Raw genomic sequence first — 12,249 nt, forward strand, 5'->3', positions numbered from 1 at the left:
CATACAAAACCTTGCTGACCCTCACTCCTCTCTACTCTGCTCGCATCGTTAAAACTTAGTTAACTTCAGTTAAATGTTCTTGTGTTTACAGCTCTCTGGACGTGTGCACGGCTGCTGTTGTGAATTACACTGCAGTTTTGTCTGAGGTTTAAGTTCGCTGTCACCAAAAGCGAAAGAGGAAAAGCCTTCCGAGTAGACCTTTATCACCAGCTTTAGAAGCAACATACCATTTGTTTCCAGAACTACTCTTAGACCACAGAAGCTTTCTGAGCCTTTTATAAACATAAATACACATTGGTCGCTATGCCCATGCAAATACTTTGGATTTTCTTTCTATCATAGTGAATAATTCCTTGTTTGAAGTTTAAATTATGCAACTCCTAACTACTTGATTCTCATTTGGTATTTGGTTCATATTTCAAACACATTACATTTATTGCCATAAACAAACAGCATTAAAAAGTAATTATGATCTATTTTTGGCAACATGGCGTTCTGTGAGTGATCTGTTTGCGGACATTTTGAATAATTGGATTTAAGTACCTTCTTTATTTATGTCTTTGATTTTTTTTTTTCTTCACATATTAAGGAACAAACTGATTAAGTAAAAGAAACACAAAAGCAAAAGTTGTATAGTCTTATAGGTAAACCTTATAGGTAACAAATGAGGATACACCGATTTCAATTATTCCTAAAGAAAAATACAATGAATTAGAAGACAGATTTCATTTATTCTCTGCATGTTACAACAAATGTTAATATATTAGATACAAATATGTAATTTGAAAACTTTTTCTGTTTAAAAAAAAGTCCCCCTGCCAGCCAATCCCAAACTACTGTATAAAATGAACGGCCACCATTCAAAGCCATTGAAATCCATGGGTATTTGTTCATTGTATGGGATCATTTTTACGAGTATGAGTATATTGGTTCAGTATCGGACTAATATCTGATGCCAGTATCGGTGCATCCCTAGTGTCAAACTATTCAGTTGTTTGTTTATTTAAGAGTGGCATGATTCCTATACTAATACCAACGCTGTGGAGCCTGGTTGTCTTATATGTAACAGGTAAATGTGAACTTTCTTTTTCAGTATTTTACCTTGTTCTTTAGCTGTAGCAATCAACAGAGTAGAAGTTTAACTTGTCTTGGTACATGACAGAGTAGATTATCGAGTACTTGTGAATATTGATTATGGTTATGGTAATAATTTTTACGATATATTGAGTTTGGAAGACGCAAAGACAATAAATTATGAACCCCCAAAAATTTCTGATTTTAAAACCTACAATCTTAACACTATTGCTGGGTCTTGAATTTATTGCCTAATCACTGATTAGGCAATAATCGGAGCATAATCATTTCTATTAAATGAAAGCTCTTTAAACGTTCTATTTGTTTATGTGCCTTTTAGAAAATTATAAAAAAATAAAATATTTCTGAGATTTCCTTTTACATAAATTTAAATCATAAAATCTGCACTTCAACCTCATAGTATTTTATTTAAGAAAAATTCAGCTTTCTGTTATTTTTAAAATAGCAGCATTATTGATCCTCTGGATAGATGTTAGTGTATTTGGTGTATTTCTGCTTGTTTTTGACAACTGTATGTGAGTCCTGGACTTCTTTGTTTGCTGCACGTTGATTTACAAGTTAGTACTATTAACAATAGATAGAAAATGTTTGTTTTGTTTTTTTTTTTTTTTGAAAAAACCACATAAGTGATTGCTTTTTAAGGATTGACAGTTTCTTTTTTGATACAGAGTATTTTCTATTTCAAACCTAAATGCAAATGTTGCTTGATCGTCTTCGCTGTATATTTTAGTCTTTAATACCAGCACACTAATCCACCTGTGTCACTGAGGTAAAAAAAAATGTCATTAGTTGCTAAGTAGCCCAAGCAGCTGAAACCCTAATGATATGGTTTTGTGAATCAATATGTCCAGCAGGGGAGCATCTGCCCCAGGCAGTGACACACCAGCAGCCCAGTGTTAAAGCCACCACCTCCCACGTGTCACGTGTCTGCTTTACTGTTTAACTATCTCACATCTACTGCAGAACAGGCCGTGTCAATGAATTTTCCCCCTACATGCCTGCTCTTTTTAAAAGGTTTTGCATGTCAATATGCTGAAGTTTTCAATTTCAGGTTCCTTTTGAAAAGTGATCATTAGTAGAAGAGCAGTAAGATAAATATAATGTAAATCTCACCCATGTCAATTTCATTAAAATTGTTCCAAATACTGTTTGCATACCATTTGCACATGATAATCACCTTGCTGCTTTCCAAATTAGGGCCTGACGTTGCCTTGTAAATGAGGTGGGCTGTAAGATGTATTTTGCAAAAAGTCCATACAATGTTTCAAAGTTTGCAATTACTAAAAGAAAGACTTACAGATGCGTATTCCTTACATGATTTTACTAAAAAGTGAGAAAATCTCATATTACAGGGTAATATATTTTTCATTTGTCAGATACGCTCATCTAGAGAGATTTCGAGTAAGGATCGACCAATAATCAGCACGGCTGGTATCATCGGCCGCAAACTCAGTATTTTTATAGTAATCCGTTATTTTTGTTTTTTCCACCGATAGTCGATATAATAAGTTTATCTTAAAATGCAATCTTTTGGCTCTCATACAGCCGTCTTTCCCCTGAAAGTCACCACTCTTTGCTGTGTAACAATGTCCCGCCTTCAGCCCCCACTGATTGGCTACACAGCAAGTGCTGCTAAATGCTGCAAGAAGATCCCTGCACATTTCATTCTCAGATATATTGCATATCTTATTTTCACTACTGTATGGTACAGTTCAGTTTTTACTTTGATTTTATAAAAATTCAGGGAGCCGTTGTATTTGTTTCAGTTAACTTTAAGAGATCTATACATTTTTGTATTTATGTAAGAAAACAAATTTTGCTTTAACCTATTCAATCAAGATTGGTGCCATAATTTATTCTACAATAGTTTAACCCGCGCTCGTTTAGCGCAGACAGGAAAACGGCCGATCGGATCCATACATCTCCACGGAGACACTGTTCCAAAACAAAAATGAAAACGGTTTTCGGAAGTATGTTGGTCAGTCTGTTTGTGTGTGTGTATACGATCATACACTGATGACATCACTGTTGATGACATTGTCAGTGTTGTAAAATAATGTTTACCAGTTCCACAGTGTGGATGGGAAATATATTGATATATATAGCTATATATTTTCTTTTGGTAGACAAAACATCACCAAAAATCAACTGATCTTTGTCTCATTATCAACATTTCCTGAAAATTTCATCAAAATTTGTTGATAACTTCTCAAGTTTTTGTGTACACAATCAGACAAACACACACACATACACACACAAACAAACTGACTAACATACTTCCAAAAACTTTTTCATTTTCGAAAGTAACAAACGCTACACTGTATTCAGACAAATATTGACTTTCTTTATGCGGAGCATTATAAAGGAATGAGATGAGTATTATAAAAACATTCTTTGCTCTTGTTTATATTGATCATATGCCAAGTAAAGTAATGCTTATTCATTGCTGTAATTGGGTCAGAATCTCATCTTATTTGTACATTACTCATATTTATCAATGAAGCACCGGAGTAAAATAACAATAAAAAAAATAAAAAACAATCAATGTTTGTGCAATTGTGTTGAAACACTCTGTGTTTTCTCAGCTACTGGTTACAGACTTAGTGGCTTGTAAGTCTAACTATATTTGTTTAGTGAAATAAAAAATGTAAGACATATTGCAGCTGGGATTAATCAACAGCTCTTTTTCAAATCATATTTATGTGTCAAACGCTGTAAAAGGTATTGTGTTCCCAAAGACATTTGTTTTAAATGAGCTACAAAAGTCCTGAGAACCAAAAAAAATACACTGTATGAAATGTACTGCACACACAGCTTATTGAATCATACTGTCATTTTTGACAAACTTTCTATTTTTTTTTTACTTTTTTATTGGCATTTAGCAGAACTGTGTAGAGTTTTATTAACCATGTCCAGTTCTTTCCAGCAACACCCACAGCTTTGCCCACACTTTTTCTTAGGTGCTTTCCATTGCAGTCAAACCTCTTCTTTCACATGAACACAGCAGACATCCTCAAGTACTCAGTACATTTTACTAAACTGTATTTATGGAGGCTGAAGCAGGTGCATGAAGTCTATGTCCAACATGAGTTCATTTGTTCCTTCTTTTGCAGCTGGAGTTGCAGTCGTGCTGCATGTTCTTGCCCACTGACAGCCTTCCCTCTCCCACGACCATCATCTGTGGTGACATCCCCGGAACAATCCGGAGCTGGTACCACAACCAAGCATCAATGCCTGGGACCCTGGTAGTATGTCTGCCCCAGATCAGCGTCATGAGTACTGGGCACAAGTACATGGAATCACTGCAGGAGCTCCCTTTTGTAGTGTCCAGGCCCATTTTGGAGGAGGGTATGACTACCATTTGTCTCTCGTGATTAGACTTGTTTCTGCTTTTAATTAAACATAAATTTAGGCTCATATATAGCATCAATAACATACATTCACTTTGAAGCTTAAGTTTGCAGTTCACTGTTAATTCAGTATTTCAAATAATAGTAAATGTCATTTAGAACCACATATCCATTGGATTATTTAATCCATTAATTCCCAGCAAGTTAGGAGTGTGTCCTAAAAACTTGAAACTTCGAGGCACTTGTGTTTATATTGTTTTTAAGATGAAACTGAATTTGAAGGTTTTAACACACCACAGCAGTTAAAGCTGGGGTATGTAAGGTTTTTTTTTTTGTTTTATTTGTTCAAAAATCCATAATCATCTTATTATATTGTATTGCATATTGTAATCTAAAGTCTTCTGAGTGGACAGTGAATCTCTGCTCCTTCTCCTGGCTCTGTAAATGAGCTTTAGAAATACAGGAGCGTGACGCTGGACTTCAGCCAATCAGAGATCTTTCTACCAATAGAGCAATCCTATGAGCTGTTTTAAGCATTACTATTGGCTGCTGGAGCTGCTCGTCAGAAGTCGATGCAAGTGCTTGCTCTAAGAATAGGGATGGTCCCATGGTATTATATTCCAGCTGAAGTCTCTAATGCAGCTCTTGGCACAGCGGTTACATGACAGAGCAAGAGGAAAAATTAAGACAGAGCTGGAGAAGCAACAGAATAATGGCACAAACGTGTTCAAGAGGAACTCTGTCCGTTGAGTCGGAGTGTGCAGCGAACTGCGAGCGACCCGCTTTCAGTCAGCGCTGTCCGCCCCGAGTCATTGAGTGAGAACAGATGGAATAAATAGCTTATTAAAAATTATCTAAGGTGGAAAGAACAGACCCAATTCATCTGCAGTGTGGACGGAGTGTGTCTGCTGAGATCGGCTGCTGCTCAGCTGCTTGTGTGTGAGGAGCAGCTGTGACTCTGAGACTCTTTCTGTCCTCACAGCAGTGAGTGATGCGTGCATTCATGTCTCTAAAACATCAGAAAAATATCCAATAGCACAATAAAAAGTTCCTACATTTGTTTATAGTCTCTATGGAGAAAACAGTCGCAAAAAGAGTGCCCATGATTTTACAAACCCCAGCTTTAAAGTGTTACTGAAGGCTTCAGATTGACAAACCCTTCTTTCTTTGGCTGAACAGTTTAATTTTAAATTTCCAATTCTAATATTTCAATACCATCTTTGTGGTTAAAGAATAAATCTATGGGCAAATTAAATAAATACTTTACTATGTGGTCTTATAGACTACAGAATTACAGTTTACACAATAGAATTAATGGACATGAATAAAGTCTGAATGAGTTCAAACTTGTGTGTTGTCTAATGAAAAACAGACAATGCAAATCTCAATTTTTTTTAAATCACAATATACAACATGTTGTATTACTTGAAACATTATTTCTATGATCAGTTTATTTACTATTATATGATGTATTTAATTAATTATTTTATGTTTTTCCAGTGTGTTGCATGTTTTTATGTCACACCACACAGGTGAAACACGGAAAACTTAAAACTGAATAATTGTTAGTAATGAAAAATGTGAAAAAATATACATACATACATAAATGAATTTTTTTTCTACTCTATCCTCCACTTCTGAACCTTTCTAAACATCTTCACCACCAGGTGATGCCTTTCCATGGACCATCAGCCTGAGTCAGTTCAGCATCTACACTTTGCTGGGACAACAGCGAAGCCTGAGCCTCTTAGAGCCGATGGGTTGTACCTCCACACTGGCTGTCACATCGCAAACCCTGCAGAGCTCATCTGAAGGAAAGCACTCCTTTGTAGTCTGCCTCCATGTTGATCTGCAGTCGGTCCAAGTCAAGTGCTCTAACCCTCAGGTAACCAACAAGTAATGAACATGCTTGTATATTTATGCAAAATAATCATTTGTAAACTATAGGTGGCCATACTGTATACTGTGCAATTTTTTTTCAAATGTTGTACTCAACTCTAGCTCGAATTGTGCGACTCAATCGCAGAGTCTGAATGTTCGCAGATCACGATTCATGTTCACACACTATATGAACCGACACTCTGACGCAAGCCTACTGCTTACACTGTACATCTATATAAGACACGCCGGGGTCTTGTTTCCGGAAATGCAACATACACATTAGAAGAGAAGAAGAACTCAGAAGTGGAGAGACACTCGTGGATCTCAGCAAAAAGGGTTTTAAAAAGAAAAGGGGTGATGTGATGGACCAGGTACTGGCTGGACAGACGTGGGCAGTACAATTTGTCAGTTCTACGGCTAGAGATGTCCCGATACAACTTTTTTCACTTCCGATATGATACCGATATTGCGGCATCAGCCGATACCGATATTGATCCAATACTAAACTAGCATGAATCATACATACTTTTATTACTTATTTTGTAATGGGGAATGTTGGAAAAGGCTTGATTAAGTGATGTTACTCAAACAGAGAACAATAGTCAACAAAAATAGCTTACTTTGTTGGAGTGTGAACCACAGTCATCTATGGATAGAAGTGCAGGAGCGGAAAGTTTTATCTGCAAGCTTATATCGGTGATCTCAGATGCATTTGGATAAAATCCAATATTCGTTTTCTGGCTGATATCGAACCGATATCCAATATCAATATCGGATTGGGACACCTCTATCTACAACTGTCTTTAGGTGTTCGAGCATGCGCAGTGTGAGAGTTTGAGGTAAGCCGGTCCGTGGCTTCAACAGTGCGATACCCTCATGAGGAGTGACCGGAATTTCAAACAGGTTTGATTTTCTTACGACCATACGATTGCTGATCAGGAGCTTGTTGTGAGGTGTTAATCGCTTCTCGTGACCCCATATATACTACACGATGCACGACACACGATTTAGCAGAGACTCAGTCCGATCCCAAAAATAAACGCATGAGTCAAAACTTGGCTCAAAAAGGGCCAAAAATTGCACCGTGTATGCCCGCCTTAACCTGAAAAACGTTCAGTATCTGTTATAGATACTAACATCGTGTTTCATCTTTTTACTTTTTCATTCCCATGTTTATTGAAGCAGAAACGCTGACGTGTTACTTTGTTGTTTTTTAATCAAGCATTTTGAGTTTGTAATGGAAAAAAGGAAGACTCATATTGAATGTTGAATAAAGTTGTAATTAAATAGTTGTTGAAGATTAATGAAATGAACAGGTGGGACACGAAGGATCTTTGTCTTCCACTCAGTGGGTTGTTTCCATTGTGCGAGTAGCACTCAGTAAACAGTTTAATTGGCCGTACTGATTGTTTTTTTATCGGCACACACGCTTTAAAGGAAACCTTTAGGGCAATCACTCTGTTGACTTTGTCTCTAACCACACTGGTGACTGAGGGAAATTGATGACAATGTCCACCAGAAACTATTGAATGACCCAAATCATTTGCTGATGAAATCTCTCCAGGGATGAAGAGAGCTGATCTTGTACTGGAGGAGACTTTCTTCCATTACTGTTTCTACAATCACACAAAGTGCTAACGTTGGGCAATACTGCCATTTATATCATGACTCATTATTAGCTTTTGGATGAAACATTCTTGTCTTTCCCGTTCGTCCTCTGTTTTCATTAGAGTATAAATATCTGACTTTATGGGGGCTGTAAGGAAATGCAATTTCAAGTCCTGCAACAATTCCCTAAGAACTGCTGCCAATGTTGGTCCACCCTGTCTAGAAGAAAAGCAACCTTATTGCTCACCCTAATTACCATTGCCTTGTGTGGGAAGTAGGAGTGGAACATAGGCCGCGTTCACAATACAATACAAAAGATGTACTATAACATGTTCACGATAACAAAACAATATGATCTTCTGGAAAGGAAAAAAAGACAAAAATAATTGCAGTTGGGAAAATAACAGTTTTTGTTTGACTTTAACAATAGACATACTTACAGACTTGTTTTGGGTATGAACTTTTCAACTTATATCGTGATACCACTCGTACCGTCAACAATAGATTTTGCCCTGTTTTAAATATATTGTGTTTTATTCTTGTACGACATACTGTCCCATCTTTAGTAAGAAGGTACTTATTTTATGAACAAAGACCAGTGATATTCCTAATAAAATAACAGTGTCCCAACCCCCCATTTAAACCACAATACAATACATACAATTAGTAAATAACGACTCAAGTAGATATATGCATCCTTTATAACAATACATTTCTTTTCTGAATTGTTCATTTTTTTTTAACTTTTAATGGTTTTTGTTGTTTTTTGTTTCCTAATTGAAGTTTTCTGGTAGCTTCTATTCAGCTCATTCACATGTACAAGTTTAGGCTTGATACAATTGTGGTAATTCCATGTTCATTTCATACTTCTGATAGTACTGGCCATTAACATGTTTGTGGTGCTTTCAGAGGTAACTTATTGAGTACTAGTATTCATACAGTCATACATACAAGCATTGATATTATCATATTATGTTTATACATTTTATACCTTACTTTCATTTTATACTGTGATCAAAGTGAAGGCAATAAGCTACATCCTGGCCATGCAGTCTCCCTCTATGATTAAATATGTAATATGTATATCCACCCCCAATCTACTGGTCCATGGTGACGAGAGCTAGTAATTTACTGAAAATCACTTATCTAGCAATACATGAAGTTCCATAGTGTTTATTATTTTTCTTTTTTTATTTAGCACTTTAGAGTAGCCAGTAAAGGAGGAAAAAAGAAAGAACATAAAAAACATCCATTCAGATGTCTGAATATACAAAAAAAGTAGTAATAATAATAGCATATGCATGGGAGAGGTAGAACCCAATAGGCATATAACAACGCCACTCCCAAGGAAACAATTCAATAAAAAACACTACATAGTCAAAATACCAATACTTTTACAATCATTTCCTTTATGAGTCTTTGCTGTCTACTCAGTGCAAATATTCAACTATTCATTTATGTTTTCATTTGTTTTTATACATGGATAATGTTGTGGATGAATCCAGAAGATGGATATGTCTGTTTTATTCTTTAACTTCATGATATCTCATTGTCAGTTGATTCTGAGATCTATTATACAATGGCAGATGGAGGTGTAATTTTGCAGCCTGCCTAGTAGAATAATGAGGAACCTGATAGTTATACGTAAAATAATGTTTTATATAAGAAGGCCAATCATCATCATACAGTGATCTAAATACAAATGTACAAGTCATGAGTGTTCATGTCAAAAATATTCAAGAGTTTTAATTCAAAAAACAAACGTGCACTTGGACCGTCAGGTTTGGCAAGAGTAGCTATACGGACAAACTTCTTTTGTAGTATGAAAATTTTGTTTAGGTAAGTAGTGAAGGTATTTCCCCATACAATATTGCCATAATTTAAATAGGGATAAATAAGACTGTAGTAAAGTGTTAGGGTTAGGGTTTATGATTTACTAGACTTCTTATTTTTCTTATGATTCCAATAGACTTAAATATCTTTTTGCAAACTTTTTCGACTTGTTCCTTCCAGCAGTTTATCATCAATCTGAACTCCTAAAAAAACATGTAGATGACACACTGTTTATTTATTGATTATAAATGTAAATTAGAATTTGAATTTTTTATTACCAGCAAATAACATAAAATTGGATCTAGTACCTAGTACCTTTGTTTCTGCTTGGTGAGCCTAAGTAAACAATGCAGTGTGCTATAGGGCTGTAGTTTGCCAATCCCTAGTTTTTGAATATTATATTGGAACACCCAGCAAGTACAGCCTAAGGCGTAGCGTCATTTAAAACTATTGTCATGTGTACATTTAGAACAAAACCAGAACACAGTAAACATGCAGTTGCCAAAGCCTTTTTAAGTAATACAATATATCATCTGCTTCAAGTAATCTAATTTACAATTGAAGAGTCAGTCAAATGTTGCAAATGAAGGATTTATGTGGTTGGTTGAAGGATATGGTTCCTTTTCGACCTTATCTGGACCACCTTGGAATCAGTGTGTGCAAAGATCTATTGTTTTCTTCAACCTTTGACACATCTGAAGAGCATTTCTGTGCATAGGAACGAACATTGTGGGTCACAAGGACACCAGAGCTTCTACACACACTCAACAACGTCACGTTGCTTTATAAACTGTGATTAGATAAAAGCACAGCAACACTCGCCATCTGCATCTCCATCTGTGTGTTTTTATGAATGAATGTGGAAGCCTCTGTTCTGTGTCCAGTGTGTAATGCTCTAGACTCACAAGCCTCCTGATCTGCAGATGACAGGCCTTTGGAGAACCCAGGACTCCAAATGCTCCACTCACTGCTTCAACTGATCTGAAAGAGCGTTTGTATTGTGATGTCATTAGTTTTGTGCATCTGTGTATGGTAAATCACAATTTATAACCTAGCTGAAACTTCTAAGCCTGTTTCTAATAAAGTCACATATTATGTGTTGTTTGTAGCCTAGTTTTTGCTTCAAACCAAAGCAAACTTTCAGCTTTTTTTCTGCACACCAAAAAATATTCCATTGTCCAACTTTTATCATTTCAACTTTACTCAGTCCAATTCGGTCCATATAAAAGAGGTACAAACAACAATAAGTACAGTATATTCACATAGTACATATAGTTAATACACTAGTACAGTGGTTCCCAACCTTTCTTGTCTTTTGTTCCCCTTGAGCCTTTTGTCATACCATGAGTACCCTCTCATTCATATGTGTTCATGGTTCATTTTTTTTTCATCTTCATAAATTAAACAATTAATATTCAGGCATTATCTTCTTGTTTAACTCAAATTAAACATAAAATGATGTTCCATTCAAAGAAATAAAAATGATAAATGTAAGAAATATTGTTATAGTAAATGTTTGTATTATTAATACTAATATACTATATTATGATTATTAAAGAAAAATAATAGTTGAATACAGAAAAAAAATAAGAATAAATAAAAATAGTATAAATAAATAAATACAAAACAAATAATAAACCTGCGTGTGTTATACACTGTGTAGCTTTTATGACATTTACCACAAAAGGAGCTTCTTTGAATATGTCCTCTTTAAACAGGTATTTAAATTTTAAAAACAAGTCATAGCACACACCTACCATTTTATTGACGGACTTATGAAATGACTGAGAATATTTTTTATTAACTTAAAATTAAATAAATAAATAAATTCCTTATTTTTCCACATACCCCCTGCAATGTGCTCACGTACCCCTGGTTGGGAAACACTGCTCTAGTACACTGGAAACACCCTCTCATTTTTGCGCTCTAATGGTCTTGAATAGATCTTAGTGGTAAAATATTTTGGAAAACTTTTGAAAAATAATTGTGGAAAAAAGTGTGGGAACCCTGTAAAACACATACAAACATTCCCACCAATGCTTCCAGTAACAGGAGGAATATATTGTGTCACTTGAGGTAGGCTCAACCAATGCCCGATCAACTCATTTTTTGAATTATATAACTTCAACATAAATTTAAATATAACATTTCTGAGCACAGCATGAAAAGTTGGAACATTATTACCGACAAACAATTGGCTCACGCTTGTAGATCTAGGTACAGTAGCTTTAAGCAGAATTCTAAAGGCATCACTATAAGCCACCAGTATTTTATCCTGTCAAATATTTTTAGATCAACTTTTGTATTTCTAGATATGTGTTTCTTAGCACAAAGAAAATATTGGCCGAATTTTCATACGTTTTAGAATTTTGTTGGCCTGGGTGAAGATGAATTAAGCAAAAAAAAAAAAAAACATGAAAGAAATCAAATAACGCCATAAATTAAATTATTCTTTGTAATCCTCAGTCCCGGACACTAAACC

At 35.4% G+C, this 12,249-nt stretch overlaps 1 protein-coding gene across 6 annotated transcripts in view; it reads left to right on the top strand.

Annotated features, from left to right (window-relative positions):
* Window positions 1-12,249, top strand: part of vps13b (vacuolar protein sorting 13 homolog B) — a 399,448-nt gene that overhangs the window by 162,080 nt on the left and 225,119 nt on the right. For all 6 annotated transcript variants that reach the window (XR_003675707.1, XR_003675708.1, XM_028469709.1 and 3 more), the window contains exons 23-24: window positions 4,209-4,443; window positions 6,113-6,330. Coding sequence is in view for 4 of the 6 variants with exons in the window: in XM_028469709.1 (XP_028325510.1) it covers window positions 4,209-4,443; window positions 6,113-6,330 (453 nt within the window). In the remaining 2 variants the exon portion in view is untranslated. The remainder of the gene's footprint in view (window positions 1-4,208; window positions 4,444-6,112; window positions 6,331-12,249) is intronic.

Source organism: Gouania willdenowi, chromosome 16 (assembly GCF_900634775.1).
Source record: "Gouania willdenowi chromosome 16, fGouWil2.1, whole genome shotgun sequence".
Classification (NCBI taxonomy): domain Eukaryota; kingdom Metazoa; phylum Chordata; class Actinopteri; order Blenniiformes; family Gobiesocidae; genus Gouania; species Gouania willdenowi.